Below are 18,807 nucleotides of genomic sequence, written 5' to 3'. Positions count from 1 at the left end.
CACATCAATGATGAGAGAGAATCACACAGATCGGCTGCCTCCTGCACGCCCCACACTGGGGATCGAGCCCACAACCCGGGCCTGTGCCCTGACCGGGAATCCAGCCGTGATCTCCTGGTTCACAGGTCAGCGCTCAGCCACCGAGCGCGCCGGCCGGCGGTGCCTATCTCCGTAAGGCTGGCACTGCCAGGCGAAGGCGCTGCTCACGCAGGCTGGCGGCGGCTGCTGGCTACCTCCCAGCGCTCGGCGTAAACGCAGTGTGAGGGCGCCGGCAGCAGCAGCCGCACAGAAAGGGGGCGCTGGGGGACTCACATTCTGTCGCTGGGGACGATCTTGTGTCCGTCCCGGAACCAGGTCACCTGCGGCCGCGGGTAGCTGCGGAGGGGCGGCAGGTCCAGCACGGCCGCCTGGCCCTCGGGCACCGTCTTCCTCTGCTCTGCGGCCAGGAAGTCCCCCAGGTCTGCAGAGACAAGTCAGGCTCTCAGGTTCTAGAACGCTCTTTCTGAGGGGGAGGGGCCCTGAGGGAAATAACTGGGTTTCACAGAGTCCCCGGCGTGGCGCTGAGGAACGGAGAGGAGAGGCTGAGCCGGAGCTGATGGTGCCGCTGCGGGGAGAGGCCCGGGCAGGTGCCCACGGCCAGGTGCCCCGGAGGCCATCACAGCCGCCCGCTCTGTGTGCTGCAGCAGGACGGTCTCTAATCCTTGGCCCCGGGACCAGCTGCTGGAAGCTTCTAGAGCCACAGGAGCCGGGGCCGACACTGACATAGAGTGCTCATACGTCTCCCGTTCCCGAAGCCCTCGCACTGGCTTCCCCACGGCCTGCTGGCGCCCCCTCTCTCTCCTCCCCTTCGTCCTGGGGCCACTGCTCCCTCACAGATCTCCTGGGCAGTGGTCGGCAAACTCATTAGCCCACAGAGCCAAATATCAACAGCACAACCACTGACATTTCTTGTGAAAACCAAATTGTTTAAACTTAAACTTCTTCTAACACCACTTCTTCAAAATAGACTGGCCCAGGCCGTGGTGTTCTGTGGAAGAGCCACACTCAAGGGGCCAAAGAGCCGCATGTGGCTCGGGAGCCGCAGTTTGCCGACCACGGTCCTGGGGTGAGCTGTCTGCTAGCCTGGCTCACCCCCAGGGGGCTCTCCCCGGCCCCCGGGCTGACTCAGTGTGGGCAGGCGGGTGTTCCAGTCTGTGCTCCGCAGTGCCCGTTAGAAAATGGGGTCCCGGGAGAACCAGCCGTTAGCACGGGTGTCAGTGCCAATGTTTAAATTAGTGACATCGGAATCTTCTGAATGACTAGGCACACATATGTGTGTATATGCATGGATATGACACATGTACTACATCTGTCCGGACATATAGGAATGTGCAACAGAATATCTCTATTATCAATGGCTTTTTATTCAAGAGAAATTACTTCCTATATCATAAGCAGCATTTAATAGTCTACGGAAATGACACACAGATTAGGAAAGCAATTGTGGTTATTTTAAAGTAAAATTTGTTATCCAAGAGCAGGAGAAAACAGAGGTAAGAGAAAATGTAGGAGATAAATAATTAAGCAAGGAAAAGTCCAAAATTTAATTTTACAAAATAGAATTTACTAGATTATCATAAGCTCCAAGTTGTTAACTTATTCAAATGTCTGGAGTATGACTTTATTTATTACCAGAGGCCTGGTGCACAAAATTCATGTACGGGAGAGGGGAGGGGACCTCAGCCTGGCCTGCACCCTCTCCAATCTGGGACGTCTCACAATTTGGGACTGCTGGCTCCTAGCTGCTTGCCCTCCTATCTAATTACCCCCTAGTCATTCCCCTGCCAGACTGATCACCCCAACTGCCCTCCTCTGCCGGTCTGATCACCCCCTAACTGCTCTCCCCTGCCCTAACTGCTTGCTCCCCTACACCGGACTGATCTCACCCCTAACTGCCTGCTCACATGCCAGCCTGATTGCCCCTAACCGCCTCTGCCTTGGCCCCCTCCACCGTGGCTTTGTTTAGAAGGAAGTCAGGAAGATGTCCGGTCCTCCCCATTTAATTAGCATATTACCCTTTTATTAGTATAGACGTTTTACATTTTTCCATTGAAAAAAGTTCTAAACAGTTAGTTCTGCAGACAGACTTCCCCTGAGTCAGGAAGGTTGCTGCCTCCTGGGCTCGGAAGACATGGTGAACCCGTGAGAGCTGCACTCAGGCCCAGCCATCGGGGGCAGGAAAGCGCTGGGACTGCTTCACTCCGTGCAGGACACTGGCCACTGCGGGCCGTGACTGCGGGCAGAACACAACGGAGAGACGGCGGCCCCGCTGCTCAGCAGGACCCGCCAGGAGCCAAGGGTTCCCGGCCTGTCAGGACGTCAGAGTGGGACTTAACGTTTCATCACACCCTTTGCTTTCTTTGAAAGGAAGAGACATTCTGTAGCAAATCCTCAACATAATGGAGCAGACAGGCCACCGTAGCGGAGGGGACCTGTCACAGGCTGTGGGCTAGAAAAGTGCTCACTGCTGTGAATGGGCCAATGACCGCCCCTGGCTGAATCCTGGCTCCCCTGCAATTCAAGCTCCTACTTTTCAAGTTTCCTTCTTTGCAATGGGCCCGCCCAACAGGACTCACTAACTAACCCAACAGGACTCACTAACTAACCCAACTGTACTCACTAACCCAACAGGACACACTAACCCAACAGGACTCACTAACCCAACAGGACTCACTAACTAACCCAACAGAACTCACTAACCCAACACAACTCACTAACTAACCCAACAGGACTCACTAACCCAACACGACTCACTAAGTAACCCAACAGGACTCACTAACCCAACACAACTCACTAACTAACCCAACACAACTCACGAACTAACCCAACTCACTAACTAACCCAACACGACTCACTAACTAACCCAACAGGACTCACTAACTAACCCAGCACAACTCAGTAACTAACCCAACAGGACTCACTAACTAACCCCACAGGATTTAGAGCCCACTATTACGTTAACCCGCCTGGGACGTGACAAGCCACGGGCTCTGGTCCTGCAGCTCAGGGGTCTCTGAACACATCATCATTGCAAGGACAGATTCTAATTTGATGAAATGTTACTGAATCAGGTTCAATTTTTCATTTTAAAAACACTGAATCTGAATATAATGAGAGCTAAGAGCAGTTAACTAATTCACAAAACAGATGGCAGCTTGTTCTGTTTTTTCTTTTCTTTTTCACCCTCCACTGTGCTTACTGGGCCCTCGATCGGCTAAACTGAAAAAGTGCCTTCACCCCATCAGCCCCATCATCATCGGACCAGCTACCCCCGCAACGTCCCTCTCTCTCCACCCATCTCAGCAGGGACCCTGTTCCAAGCGGGAGGGAGACAGAAGCCCACCCGAGGCGGCTGGAGGAGACTGACAGGCACCCCACCCCGTGGCTGAACCTGGTGAGCCCGGGACACGTACATGCGACGTGGACTTCCGATGGCCTCTGCAGCAGCGCGCCCCGCCGGTTCCGCACCACGCAGCGGTAGAAGCCGGAGTCCTGCGGCCGCAGGGCCGGGATGACATACCTGCAACACGGGACACAGGCGTTAGCGGGGATAACATACCTGCGGACACGGACACGGGTGTTAGCGGCGCCCCCACAGCACCCCTGGCACCCGGTGCTCCCCAAGACCGTGTCTGACAAAGAGCATCCGTGCGCCCTGCCCCACGCCGCGATCTGTCTGAGAGTCAACCTATCGATCCCCGCCGCCCCCTCTGGCTGTGAGCCCCAGACACAGGATTCAGATCTGCTGCGTCCATCCATCCCGGTCTGTGGTGCCACACAGTGCCCAGTGCTGTGCACGCGGGAGACGTCCCTCCCCGAGGCGGGAGGAGCGCAACGCGAAGAGCCAACAAGGCTGCGTCAGCTGGTTGGCAAGGCCAGCGAGCGGTGCCATCCCGCGGGCGTGGCTCCCGCTCAGCGCCCTGCACCTGCCTCACGGTCCTCGCCTTCCTCTCCTCCTCCTCCTCCTCGGGGCCCAGCCTTCACTCTGAACCTCTCTGGAGGCCGGAGGGCATTCCATTTGTGCTTCCATCCCCGTGGCTGTAAGCAATCATCCTCCCAATCAGCGCCTTTCAGAGGCCGCCGGTGAGGTTTACAGGAACAGCGGAGAGAAGACACGGTGCCCATAGAAGCTGCTTTAGGGTCACTGTTAGTCTGATCCCTGAGGGCAGTTTGAAACAGCAAGCAAATGGGATAAAGAGCCCAGAACCACGTAGGGGGAGCCGACGGCTCCGGGCCACACGGTCCGCACAGCGTGAGGCCGCGCTGACGACACATGGAGAGGGGCGAGGTCTGGGCTGGGACACGTCGCACACGTGGAAGCGTCTGCCACGGGAAGAAGGGGCGGAGCCAGGGACTGCGGCCTGCTTCTCGGAAAAGAGACGGGGTGCACCCTGCTGAGAGGATGCTGGTCCGGGGCGTCTCCGGTTCAAGGCCGGCGCCTCTTGCCCAGCCGTGTGGTTCCGTGGTTGAGCGTCAACCTCTGAGCCAGGAGGTCCCGGTCTGCTTCCCGGTCAGGGCACAGGTCCAGGTTGCAGGCTCGATCCCCAGCGTGGGGCATGCAGGAGACAGCAGATCCGTGATTCTCTCTCATTATTGATGCTTCTATCTCTCCCTCTCCCTTCCTCTCGGAAATCAATAAAAATATGTTTTTTTAAAAAGAAGACCGCCTCTTACACCGCATGGTCAGAGAAGGTAACGCAGGCGGGAGGCACCACATGTGGGATGTCATGTGCTCGGTTCCTGAGGACGCCGGGAAGTCACTCACACTCACCTAACGGCCCACTTTTCACACAAGCGTGATCCATCAGTCAACCCCAAAAGGAATGGTAGGTAGGCATAATTTTTAAGCGGGGAAAAAAAAAAACATTTGGGCCACGCAGCTAATTCAGTACTAAGCAAATATTAATCAAAGTGTGCTTTCCTTCTGATAACCATCTAGAGATCCCATGGTGAGATTAATAAAGTCTTTTGTGAGGAAAATATTGCTGAGTTTTAATATTCAACATTTTCTTCTTTTCTGAGGATTGGTTTACCTCAAATAAAAAATTAATTAGTGCATATAAATCTGAATAATGCTGAACAGAACACACGGAGTCGGTGCTATTCAAATTACAAACAAAACGAGAAGCTGAGTTATGTGCTGTGATTGCATTAAAACAAAGTCAACGGAAGTTTTTGGAAAAGAAAGCACAGTCCTTAGAGCAGGTATCTGAAAAACTGTAAGCACAGCGTCGTCACTGCAGCATAACCATATTTATAACGTCGGAATCACGCCATTTCCCTCCGGGAGGAATCTTAGCTGGCTGTTCCATTCTGGCGAGTTTCTGGCCGCCTGCGTACGAGGGCACACACTCAGCTCTGCTTCCCAACAGAGGAGAGACGCAGACAACACCGAGTGTCAGACCTGCTGTTCGGCACCAGATCTTCCCTTGGGGGGAAACAGATGCAGAAAAGTGGCGAAGTCCTCCCACCTGTTACAGGGATCCCACACAATTCCGTTCGCCTGACAGATGGGGATTCTCAGCGCCAGCCCGCTGTTGGTAAGCACACATTTCTAAGCGGAGGAGTTTCCTGGCTCTTTACAAGCAACCAAGATGACATCCTAGCACCAGATGCCACTAAAACGCAGAGGAGCTGCTCCGGTTTCCAGTAAGCTCGGCAGGGAATGTCTGTTCACTTATCACAGCGAAATTCTACGAGGCTCCCGGCCGGTGTGGCTCAGGGGTTGAGCCTCCACCTCGGAACCAGGAGGTCACGGTTCAATTCCCAGTCAGGGCATAGGCCTGGGGTTCGGTCTCAATCCTCAGTAGGAGGCTGCCAATCAATGATTCTCTCTCACCACTGATGTTTCTATCTCTCTCTCTCTCCTTCTCCTTTCCTCTCTGAAATCAATTATATATATCCTACTAGGCTAAGAGAACAGTGTCCAGGCCAGTTCGTCATCAGGAAGAGTAAATTAAAGAAAACCCAACAAAATTACAACAAAACCTTAACAATTCCTTTTTTTTTTTTTACTGGAATAAAAAAACACAGAGTATTCATAAAATCTCTATCATCAGACTATCCTGGAGGCTGAGCAGAGACAGGCCAGGAGGAAGGGGGAGAGACTTCACAGCTCAGAGCATCCGCTCACCCCGCTCTGTAACAGTGAGACCTGCTCAGCACCGGGCCAGTCCTGGCTTGGAGATGCATACTTTGAATACACTAGCAAAATAACGTTTTAGCCCAAAATATAAAATAATTCAGAATAAATGTTTTTTGGGGGAGCGCTGGGAGGGGGTTGATAGAAAATGGTTTTCTCATTAAACGGCTATGGCTTTGCAGTGCAGTCACCTGTGCTTACGTGTGGGAAGGAGCAGGCCCACGGACGATCCCGTGGCTGGAACTCGCCAGAACTCACCGTGCAGCTTAACCGCAAAGCAAGCAGCAAGAGAGCGCGGCCTTTGTCAGAGCTGCAGGGCGGGTTTACATTATTCTCTTTACAGGGCGCGCTTTCCACCGCTGACACCGAGTGCGGGGGGCCGGCTCTCAACGCCAGGCAGGAGCCACCACCGTTCGGAAGGCGCCGTGTGTGTGTGTGTGTGTGTGTGTGTGTGTGTGTAAGTCTCTGTGTGTGTGTGTGTGTGTGTGTATGTCTCTGTGTCTGTGTGTGTCTGTGTGTGTGGTGTGTGTGTGTGTATGTCTCTGTGTGTGTGTGTATGTCTCTGTGTGCGTCTGTGTATATGTGTGTGTGTACGTGTATGTCAGTGTGTGTGTGTCTGTGTGTGTATGTGTATGTCTGTGTGCGTCTGTGTATGTGTATGTGTGTGTACGTGTATGTCTGTGTGTGTGTGTGTGTGTGTGTGTGTAAGTCTCTGTGTGTGTGTGTGTGTGTGTATGTCTCTGTGTCTGTGTGTGTCTGTGTGTGTGGTGTGTGTGTGTGTATGTCTCTGTGTGTGTGTGTATGTCTCTGTGTGCGTCTGTGTATATGTGTGTGTGTACGTGTATGTCAGTGTGTGTGTGTGTCTGTGTGTGTATGTGTATGTCTGTGTGCGTCTGTGTATGTGTATGTGTGTGTACGTGTATGTCTGTGTGTGTGTGTGTGTGTGTGTGTGAGTGTGTGTGTTTTCAATTCGGGCCACAGAGCTTGCTGAGGTGGCGCTGGCAGCTGACGGTGCTGAGCGGGTGAGGGATGAGTGATTTGAAACACCAGCCTGAGGTTTTGGACGGTTTTATGTCTTGAAAAAAAATGATGACAAAACACGATGGGTCCTTGATACCCATCTCAGTCCTGGAGGCCTCGTGAATGAGTGCAATTCATCACTGCGCCCCCAGTCGCCACGTCAGAAACCGCCTCTGGCAGCGAGCTCCGGGAGCGGCGCAGCCCAGCGGCCCCTCGGCCTGGCTCCACGTGGAGCAGAACGTGTCTCCCGTGGACCCCCCAGAGCCTCGATCGGCAGGCGCAGCCTCGGGCAGAGTCCCCCGCCAGCACCTCCCAGTCCACGTCGGGACCGCTCTCCGTGCTCAGAGGGCGGCACAGAGGAAGCGGAGGCCGAGCAGCCTGGCGCTTCGGGATGAGAAGGCCTCCCGCTGTGGTAAGGTCTCCGGTGGAATCTAAACAGTGGAGTGGCTTCCAGAGCCACGTTACCCATTTCCCAAATGAACTCCAGCCAATTCTGCGTCCACCGGCTCCTCCTCCCTGTGAAGTGCCATCGCCCTCCCGCCCCCAGAAGCCCCCGGTGACAGGTGCCCGCCCTCCGCCCGGGAAGGAAACGTGCCCGGAAGCGGCCGTCTAAGGAGGGTCCCTCCGTCCGGAGGCCTGGGGGCGCTTTTTAAAACCCCTCTGGGTCCCGTGCATCCCACAACAAACGCCCAGCAAACTTGGACAAAAAATGATTACACGCGAAAAGCGTAGGAAGGACACGTGTTCTCAGTGAGATGGAAGTGACTGTTTCCAATTACTCGGCATTCCGTTGACTGGCAGGTCAGCTGCTGCCAGAATGAGCAGGATCAGACGGAATTTAAAGAAGAAGGAGAGGGAGTGTGACCAGCCGGGGCCGCTCAGGTGCTGGGGAGGTGTGTGTGTGTGTGTGTGTGTGTGTGTGTGAGTGTGTGTGTGTGCTGGGAAGGTGTGTGAGTGTGTGTGTGTGTGCGTGTGTGTGCTGAGAAGGTGTGTGTGTGTGTGTGTGTGTGTGCTGGGAAGGTGTGTGTGTGAGTGTGTGTGTGTGTGTGTGTGTGTGCTGAGAAGGTGTGTGCTGGGAAGGTGTGTGCTGGGAAGGTGTGTGTGTGTGTGTGTGTGTGTGTGTGTGTGCTGGGAAGGTGTGTGTGTGTGTGTGTGTGTGTGTGTGCTGGGAAGGTGTGTGTGTGTGTGTGTGTGTGTGTGTGCTGGGAAGGTGTGTGTGTCGGGGGGGGCGGAGCAGCACGCGGGCAGGGCCGAGGCCGCGGCGGACACGCTGAGGTAACACAAGTGGCGGGGACCTCACAGCCAATGCTCTTTTTTAAAAAAATATATATTTTATTGACTAGAGAGGAAGGAAGAAGGAAAGAGAGATAGAAACATCCATGCTGAGAGAGAATCTTGATTGGCTGCCTCCTGTACGCCCCCAACTGGGGGATCAAGCCCACAACCCAGGCATGTGCCCTTGGCAGAAACTGAACCTGGGACCCCTCAGTCCGCAGGCTGATGCTCTATCCACTGAGCCACACCAGCCGGGCAGCCAGTGCTCTTTTGGGGGAAGCTAAGGGAAGTGTCTCCTGCAGAAATGTTTGGGGAAACATGAGCGCAGGCTTCCTGTAGGGGGCGCTCCTTCTACATCAACACAGAACGAGGACCTGGGGGCAGAGGGAGCTCCCTCCTCCCAGCAATCCGTAACTGCTCCCCTGAAATCAGGTGCAGTGCGCTTCCAGGAGACTTTCTCAACTTGTTTTAAATTTCAAACAAACCTGGGGAGTCCGATGCTAATGTATGTAAATGAGGGCCTCCAAGCAGGACTCCGTGCTGCCTGCTGGAGCAGAGCCCTCACCTGCGGCACTTCTCGCAGGTGCTGTCCTCCCTGGGCGCCCAGCCTTGCTGAGGATGCTGGGGAGCAGAGCCGGGGAGGGGAGCAGGGCCGGGGAGGGGAGCAGGGCCGGGGAGGGGAGCAGGGCCGGGGAGGGGAGCAGGGCCGGGAGGGGAGCAGGGCCGGGGAGGGGAGCAGGGCCGGGAGGGGAGCAGGTTCGGGGAGGGGGAGCAGGGCCGGGAGGGGAGCAGGCCGGGAGGGGAGCAGGGCCGGGGAGGGGGAGCAGGGCCGGGGAGGGGGAGCGGTGCCCGCGCTGCGCTGGCTGCCCACCCGCACGGCGTACCGAGGGGCTCAGAGCTTGGCCAGGGCACCCCGTTTCCAGGGTCAGACCAGCCGTCATGAGCAGCACGTGCAGCAGGAACGGCAGGAAGCCCGTCCGTGGCTGCCTGCAGGGCCCTCCGCGGGTTCGGCCACAGGCTGAGGTGTGTGTGGCCCCCTCTGCGGGTTGAGCCACAGGCTGATGTGTGTGTGGCCCCCTCTGCGGGTTCGGCCATAGGCTGAGGTGCGTGGCCCCCTCTGCGGGTTCGGCCATAGGCTGAGGTGCGTGGCCCCCTCTGCGGGTTCGGCCATAGGCTGAGGTGCGTGGCCCCCTCTGCGGGTTGAGCCACAGGCTGAGGTGCGTGGCCCCCTCTGCGGGTTTGGCCACAGGCTGAGGTGCGTGGCCCCCTCTGCGGGTTCGGCCACAGGCTGAGGTGTGTGTGGCCCCCTCTGCGGGTTCGGCCACAGGCTGAGGTGTGCGTGGCCCCCTCTGCGGGTTCGGCCACAGGCTGAGGTGTGCGTGGCCCCCTCTGCGGGCTCAGCCACAGGCTGAGGTGCGTGGCCCCCTCTGCGGGTTGAGCCACAGGCTGAGGTGTGCGTGGCACCGGGAGGGCTCTGAGCAGGAGACTCGGCGGGGCGGGGGCCTCTCGGCTGTGAAACGGGAGAAAGAGGCAGAAGCCGGACAGGAGGGCAGAGGCGTGTCCTCGGCGGCTGGGGCTCAGAGCAGCAGCCAGAGGAGACGGAGGGCCTAACACAGTCTGTCTGCCACTATCGTTGGCCATGCCCTGGGCGAAGACACCAGGCAGGCCGTCCATTGGTGGCTTCTTTTTATTGGACGGACACTCTGGATTCTTTCAAAACGCCATTCCTATCTGCCTGCGGCGTCAGAGCATTGTCATTGAATTTCAGGAGAGCCCTGGGGCGGGGGGGTGGTCTTTGCTATACCCATTTCAGAGATGAGAGAAGTGAGGTCACTCTGGTTAGACAGCCTGTCCACAGTCACACAGACGGTCAGCTGGACAGGAGTGCCTGCACCTCCTCCTCTGCCAGGCCCGGGCCAGCGCCCTCCGAGGCCCACCCTCCCGTGGCCCCGTCTCTCCTGACCCAGCTCCGCCAGCCCCCAGGGGGCTTTCCCGGCCTCCGAGCTGCAGACGCTCCGGTCTGAGCTTCGTTTACATGCGTGTGCTCCTCGGACAGGGCACTGCAGCTGGCTGCTGCCGGAGACGCAGGTCTAAGCTAAGGCTGCTGTTTGCATCCTCCTCGGGTCTGGAAGCTCCACTCCCAGGCTCAGTTTTACAAACATAATGAACCGCTTCCTACGTGTGAGCAATACAGCCTGCGTCCGCGTAGGGAGCCCATTCTGAGCGCATGCTCAACCCCCCCTTCCTCCCCGTGACTGGAAACCCCTCCCACACAGGCCTGTGCCGCCGGCCGGGGCAGACGCTCTAACCGTGCTGCGGCCAGCGTGGGCGCAGTACCTGTACTCGCTGCTGTAGGCGGCGACCTCGCTGTCGTTGCGCAGCCACTTGAACTCCAGGGGCCAGCTCCCCTCGGCCAGGCAGGTGAGCACCAGGCGGTTCCCCTCCAGGTGCGTCTGCGGCAGCCCCGGCTCCGTCTTAAAATACGGCACAATGTCCTCTGAGTGTTTGAAAGAAGGAGAGAGAGAAGAAAACAACTGAATAAAGTGAATGTGAAAATGGCATCCATCAATGAGTGAATCCCTGTTTAAAGTGACTCAGTTATTTGCAGAGACATCCACCCCTATGGTCACGGCGGCATGTACATGGTGGCATGTACACAGCAGCACCTACACGGCGGCATGTACATGGTGGCATGTACACGGCAGCACGTACACTGCGGCATGTACACGGCAGCATGTACACGCGGCATGTACACGGCAGGATGTACACGTGGCATGTACACGGCGGCATTACACCCTGTGTCCAATTTCGCTGTTTGCTGTGTACTTCAGCAGAGTCACCCCTCGCATGACCCGAGCCGCGTAACCAAGAGGAACTGCCACGGCTGTAGCTGTGAGGCCTCGAGGCCGACGGCGCCACAGGCGTGATGGATGTGCCGCCATCTGCACTCTGCTGACGACAGAACGGGATCTGTCACTTCCTGTGGCTGCATGTCCCACAAGACCAAGGCCGAGGAAACACGTCTCGTGAAAGAAACTTGCTTCGAGGTAGACACGCACGAACTTGGACTTGGTTGTACCATGGACGGGGCATCGTCAACGTCACAGATGACGCGGCGGTTTGAACGTGAGCGACACCGTGGGCCACGGGGCCACAGAACACGCAGCGTGTGAGCAGGCCTCTCTGTGCCGCACGGCGCGGGCACCGGGCCTGACAGGGGACTCCTCACAGGACAGCGCCCAGAGCCGCCAGCAAGATCTCCGGCGATGCCGGCCACGGGGGCCCTGTGGCTGGCGCAGAGCTACCACTGACAGGAGCGGGGAGGGGAACCGTTCGTGTCTGCGTTGGAATTATGGCCACGGGTACCTTCACGGGGATCAGCCAGTGTGCCCAGCGAGTCCTCTCCCCGAGCCCAGCACTGTTTGCCCGGAAGCAGACAGTGGGTCCTGCAGCTAAACGAGGCCTCACGGTAGCAACACGCAAAGCTCAGGCGAGGGAGGAGGCAGAGGATCGTGTGCGGTCGGCCCCGCCCGAGAGCAGGTGGTCTTTACGCGCCGTAAGTGGCTCAGAAAACAGTCCGGGAAGGCCCATAAAGACGAACACGATTGAGTTCTTTCTGAGCTAAGGTCATCAGACCCTGATCCGGGAAAAGGCCATGGGGTCCCCTGCTGCCCTTTGAGGCAGAGTGTGTGTGTGTGTGTGCATGTGTGTGAGTGTGTGTGTGCATGTGTGTGTGTGTGAGTGCACACACTTGTCTTCCCCGATAATAATGAAAAGACTCTTCCTGGGGAGAAATCAGCAGAGAGGAACTCTGCTTCTGTATTCTTACGGCGATCATTAGAAGACCCCAGATGAATTACTAAGGAAAACGGTGACATTTCCATTTTCACAATCTTTTAAATAGAACATAAATCATTTATGAAAGAGAGAGCTCGTCTGTCTGGCTAACGCAGATTTAAGGTCCATCCTGAGGAGAGGGATGGACCTAATGTTCTCTCCAGACGACATTATAATTTTATGACGCAGAAGTCACTTTCCTAAATGGACTCCGAGAGTCCTGGGCAGCGACGCAAATTCATTGAACTTTCCTGTCCGGTGCGCGTGCCCGTGCTCATCCCGGAAGGAGGGCCGCTGGCCGGGGCAGCTGCGGGCAGGAGCTGGGAGGCGGTGGGCCGCGGTGGGGTAACTACCTGGCTCACCATGGAAACCGGAGACTCCACCACCAGAAGCCCTTCCTGGCAGGAGAGACAGGAGTCCACGGCGGCGTGAGCATCAGGCCCGCCTGTTCTGTGGCTGCAGCGAGAGGCTTGCGGCCGGGCCGCCAGCATCTGGCACTGGCTCCCCTCCTCCTCCACCTTACGGCGACGGCGAGTAAAGACGAACCCACGTCTGCTTAGCAGGGGCGCCCCCAGGCCATGGCCGAGAGGTCCGGAGCGGAGGGACCGCTGTCTGGGAGGGTGACACTCCTGTGGCCCACAGGCCCGGCTGAAACCCAGAGCAGCCCAGGGGGCAGCCTCCCCGGGGGCGGGGCCTCCTCTGCCCACGGCTGCTCTTCAGCAGCTGAACTTCGGGGTGAGCTCATGAGCTGGGGCATGGCTCCGCTTGAATCTGGTATAAGAGATGCTTTGGAAGGAAGATTAGAGTTTAAACCAATTCACGCCCATTCTACTCTCAAACCCGCCCCTCCCATCTTCCTCCCATTACCAGGAGGCACTGTGTGTGTCTCTCCCAATGCTCAGACTGTGGGGTGGAAACCACAGCAGGTGTACAGTGAAGACCCTGGCAGACACCCCAGGGTCCTGGTGACCAAGGCCAACATCAACAGGGATCCACAGATACATCGTGTTGGTACCACGTGCCCTGACTCTGTGCAATGAGCATGCCCCACACATCTGGTGCTCTTCCCTAAAGCCCAGTCTGTTATGAGGAAAACATCAGAGAATCCAAAAGGCACCCTTCAAAACACAGGACCAGCACGGCGCCACCAGACACGGCCCAGGGCGGCCCTGAGAGGGGGCGGCTGAAAAGCTCGGAAAGGACAGACAAGAGAAGAAAGCTGGGGCTCGGTGGGATGCTGCTTCCTGAGAGACAGCGCCCAAGCCCACAAGCCGAGGCTCTATTTGTAGCCGATGCCAGGAGGGAAAGTAAGGACTTGGTCAGGATGTCCACAGCTTTCTCCAGGGTTCCCATCCTACTCCATCACATGCACCTGAACAGACCTGGTTCCCTGCAGCCTGTATCACTCAGGCACGTGGGGCCACGTGTTCGGACCATGGGTAAAAGCTTACAACTCCAGCTGCGGGATATAATCGTGCTGGGAGGCTCTGCCTTCCAAGCTGGGTCCTCTCATGAGTCCCGGTCTTGAACCTGTCCATATGCTGTAGCCCCTCTCCACACAGCACCCTCCGAGCTCGTCAAGGTCGTTAAAAACAAGGACGCCTGGGAGACAGTGCACAGATGGGGCTAAAAGCAGTGGGGGGATCTGGGTAGATCCTCCAGCAGAAGAAGGCTATTAGTGAAAGGCTACGGAAACACAACTCTACAGTCCAGATCAAGCATGGCACCAGCGCTCACCTGTTCGCGGGCGTGCAAGGCCGGGCTCCCTCCCGCAGCCCTGAGGCCTCGCTGGCATTTAAATGGCTCCTTCCCACAGGCTGGCCGGTTCCCTGACTCAGACCGCTCTCCCAATGCTGACACACTTCATGACGCAAGAAAACACATCACATGTGAATGCTGCAGCCTATGACCGTCCTTCACTAACAGGACGCCGTCAGGCTCACGGGCACAGAGATGGTTTCTGGAATTCCGATTTTCACTCGTTGGAACAAATCCCGTCAGTTGTTTTTGGTGGCACAACGTTATGTTCTTTGTTTTCAGGAATGTATTACCAAACACCTAACTCCGAATATGCGTTTGCGAATAGCTACTTCAAGTAAGAATGGGGTCATTCCAGCCGGTGTGGCTCAGTGGACAGAGCGCCGGGCCTTGTACGGAAGGGCCCCGGGTTCGAGTCCGGTCAAAGGCACATACCTAGGCTGCAGGCTCCACCCCGGCCCTGCTCAGAGCATGTGTGGGAGGCAGCCAATCAATGTGTCCTTTTCCTGTTGATGTTTCTCTCTCAGTGTCTTTGGTCCTCGCTTCCACTCTCTCTAAATATCAACAAAAAAATACCCTTGGGTGAGGATTAACAAAACAAAACTACACAGAGAGCAGCCGTTCTTGTCACCTGTCCGGAGAAGAACCAGAGTCTGCAATGTATGAAGGACCTCAGAAACCAGCAGTGCATGGACACGCCCCACAGGAGGCGGGCAGAGCAGGACCCGCTCCTGTGAGGAGGCTCTGCGGAGGGACACGGCGGGAGGAGAGGCCAGCCCGGCCCGGAGAAATGCAGGTTAGCCCCAGGCGCCACGGGCACACACTGACCAGATGACTGACCTACAGACGGTGGCCATGCCCAGCGCTGAGGACGTGAGAAGACACGGCCCGGTCCCCGGGCACGGCTGAGGGGGGTGGGTCACGCAGCACAGCCCCAGCAGGTGCGGCGGTCTGCAGGCCCTCACGGGTGCCCGCCACAGCCTGCCACGCCGCACGGGAGCGCCGGCCCCACAGACACGGACACTGCGTCCACACAAGCACCTGTGCCCGATGGTGACAGCAGATCCGTCATGACAGCCCCCGAGCTGGGACAACGAGACGGAGGTTACGTGTGGGCATCGTCTGGGGCGTGAGGGGCTGCCCTCGTGGCCGGGGCCTCCTCTGGCCGGGCGCCCCCGCTGCCCCCGCGGCGGCAGACAGGGCGGGAGCAGCACGGAAGCACCTCCCGCGCTTCCTTCCAGACGGACAGACAGATCGCACCGGGAGCCGCGCGTGTGCAGAGCCCCGGCCCCGAGGAAGCAGTTTGAGAAAGGGGGCTGAGCCCGGCAGGGCCCGGCAGGGGAGGGTGCCATGGGAATGTCTGCGGGCATCTCCCCCGGGAGCAGGGGCAGGGGCAGGGGCGGGGGGTGAGAGGCCAGCCCTGTGCCAGCCCGCGTGCGGGGGCAGGAGCATTCCCTCAGAGGATGTTCTTCGCGCCCAGAAATCGGCCGTCACCGAACCAGCTCTTTACACGGCACTGAGCCCGGCTCGAGGTCCGGCCACGGGGCCGGCTGGGGCCCCCGGCGAGGCAGCAGTCTTCGGGGTGCACTCTGTTCCCGACCCCGCCAGCCGGAGCGGAGGAGGCCGCGGGCCGACCCAGATCCCTGGCCGCCACCCCTGCCCCTCCGCACGGCGAGGCCCAGTGACCATTGAAAAGCCACAGCCGGTGCCGAGGCCCGCGGCGAACACAGGCTCCCCGTCAGGTGAAGGGTGAGGACGCTGCCTGCGGAGCGGCCGGTCAGCCGGGTCCGTGGTGGTTAAAGGCGGTGACACTTACCCAGGCGCCCGCAGCGGGGGCCGCAGTCCCCCAGCCCCTGCGCTGTACAAGGGCGTGTGTGCGGGCGCCGCGGCCTCAGAAAGGCACAGAGCGAGAGCACATGGGATGGCCTCCCGCCCACAGACACACACACGGATATGGACACACACTCACACGGACACACACACAGACACTCACACACACACACACACTCACACACACACACGGACACACACTCACACGGACACACACACAGACACTCACACACACACACTCACACACAGACACACACACACACACACACACAGACGCTCACACACACACACACATGGACACACACACACAGACGCTCACACACAGACACACAGATGCAGACACACACACGGACACACACTCATACATACACACACACATGGACACACACACGGACACACACACGGACACACACACACACACTGCCCCGGGCAGGAGCCGGCGGCCCCCTGCGGTGTGGGGATGGCGGGCGGGGAGGGGGCGGGGAGCGGTTACAGCTGCGGGGACTTGTCATCACGGACTGACAGCCGAGGGCAGGCTCTCCATGGGGCACGGCCTGAACCTCGCACACTCCCCTCCCGCAGGGACCCTGTGGTCTGAGCCGTTTCCGTGTACGAGGCAATTACATTTTTAATGGCGTGCACTATGTTTACGCTACATGGCTGGCATTTTGTAGTAGGACATCATTTCGATTTCAAACTGTTGGTGATTCTTGTAATGACTTGAGGCGCTCGAAGGAAATAAATTATCAGCAGGTGGCCGGTCAAATATGAAGACATTCCTCCCTCCACAGCAGTGATCGGTGAAATGCTCCCTCGTTACTTCCGAAAACGGAGCGAGTGGTGCGCAGGCCCCGCAGGGTCAGCCTGTAACTTCCCCGACGGCAGACGCAGGCCTCGTTCTGGAGAGGACCCGGCCTGCGGCCTGTGTGGGGGCCGCTCAGACAGGGGCCTGGGGGACCCTTCGGACCCGTCCTGGGCTGGCCCCCGATCCTCCTACCAAAGTCTGAGGCACACGGATTTACACGGTTTCCTCGCTCTGGGTAACCTTCATACACATTTAAAAACAGAGCTTCCATGTGAAACACAGAAATAAAATGTGTGCATCCTAGTATGTGAGTGTGCACACACACATATACATACACCCAGACATACTCTCACACACTCACACTCAGCACTCTCATACACACACTCACACACTCACACACTCATGCACACTTACACACACATACACTCACACACACACATACACTCACACATACACTCTCACACACACTCATACACGTGCGCACACACACACTCGCACACTCACATATGTGCACACATACATACACTCATACACACACACACATACACATTCTCTTATAAACACTCGCATTCTCACACATACACACACACACACACTCACCACCCGCCCCAATGACTACAGAGCAGAGCAGGGGGCCTCAGCAGCGGGCCCTGCGCTAACCAGTGCCCGTCCCCCCGGGCACAGCTCACCATGCCATCCTCCCCAGAGCACACCGCCAGGCGCCTGGCTGCCATCTTCCCTGCACGCCCGGAGGAGCAGCGGGAAAGTGATTCTTTGCTCCTGACTTTCACGCTGGCCAAGGCCGGGCCTCGGGCGGACACGGGGACGGACGACCGGAAAGGAATTAATAGCGGCCAGGCCTCCCGGGTGGCCCTGCCCTCCGTCAGTCAGATCAAAGAGCCGATCCCGCGGGTGCTGCCGTGCCCGCAGGCAGAGCCGGTAAAGGGTCCGGGGGGAGGTTCAAAGCCGAGGCCTGGCAGGCAGAGAGCGGCTGCAGGAGGAGGGGGCCACCCGCAGCCCGGCTCCGAGCACCGGGCGGTGAGGCCGCATCCATCGCCGCTGACCTCTGCCTCCCGCGGAGCGGCCGGCCCCAGGGCCACACGTTGGAAGGGCGATCACGTAGGAAAACACCAGACAGTCCGAGAGCCATGGCAACAGACGGCTCTGACCTCTGGACGCACATGGGCGCCTCCTGGAGCAGATCAGGAGGCCGCGGGCACCCCAGCCCGGCCACTGACCCAGCGCCTGGGGCGGGGCTCGGCCTCAGGTTCTCGGGGTCCCTCCGCCTCCCGAGGGCAGCTCCGCGGGGACCAGAGGAGCTTAGCGCCGCTCAGTCCTCCGAAGCCAGCGATCCTCCTGAAACGTGCTGATAATCTGGTGTTTATTCCAAGACCTCGGTTGCATAAAGCAAGAAATTACTGTGGTTTTATGATTTGAAGCTTATTAGTATTCATTTTTAGACACCAAACAGAATATTTTAAACTGGCAATTTGCTTTGGGTACTGTTTATTTCATCACATCTATGATGCGATTTAAAAATACTAAACCCCTGTGCCACGGAGTGCTGTCGTCCCGTCTGCCCGCCAGACCTCTCCCTTGTGCCCTGCCTACAGCAGCGGTCGGCAAACTCATCAGCCCACAGAGCCCAATGTCAACAGGACAACGATTGAGATTTCTTTGGAGAGCCACATTTTTTAAATGTAAACTTCTTCTAACACCACTTCTTCAACATAGACTCGCCCAGGCCGTGGTATTTTGTGGAAGAGCCACACTCAAGGGGCCAAAGAGCCGCATGAGGCCCCGCCCCCTCAGCTCCCCGCCCCCTTTCTCGTAGCTTCAGACCCACGCCTGCCCACACCCTCCAGCCCCCCCGCTCGCAGGCCCGGGCGCGGGCACCCAGGGCCACCTGGGAATGTGGGCACTGACGGTCCCGGAGAGCTTGGCTGGGCTGGGACGTCACCAGCCACAGCACAGAGCCAGCCAGCCCCGTGACCGAGCGTGCTTCCCGGCAGGAGTGAAATGCTCCGTTTCATGTTCCTGTCATGTGACAGACATGGGGCGCTCTCAGCACGTCTGACACGGACGGGACCCAAAGGATGGA

General features: G+C 58.0%; 1 protein-coding gene across 1 annotated transcript in view; it reads right to left on the bottom strand.

The window, feature by feature from the left end:
* SDK1 (sidekick cell adhesion molecule 1) overlaps nt 1-18,807 on the bottom strand; it is a gene marked incomplete at its 3' end in the record, with an annotated part of 423,357 nt that overhangs the window by 185,718 nt on the left and 218,832 nt on the right. Inside the window, 3 exon segments of the mRNA XM_084883883.1 lie at nt 313-460; nt 3,453-3,559; nt 10,814-10,973. Of these exon segments, the coding sequence (XP_084740009.1) occupies nt 313-460; nt 3,453-3,559; nt 10,814-10,973 (415 nt within the window).

The sequence above is a fragment of the Pipistrellus hanaki genome (genome assembly GCF_964339955.1).
Source record: "Pipistrellus hanaki genome assembly, chromosome: 5".
Classification (NCBI taxonomy): Eukaryota; Metazoa; Chordata; class Mammalia; order Chiroptera; family Vespertilionidae; genus Pipistrellus; species Pipistrellus hanaki.
This window is presented reverse-complemented; position numbering and strand designations above follow the sequence as displayed.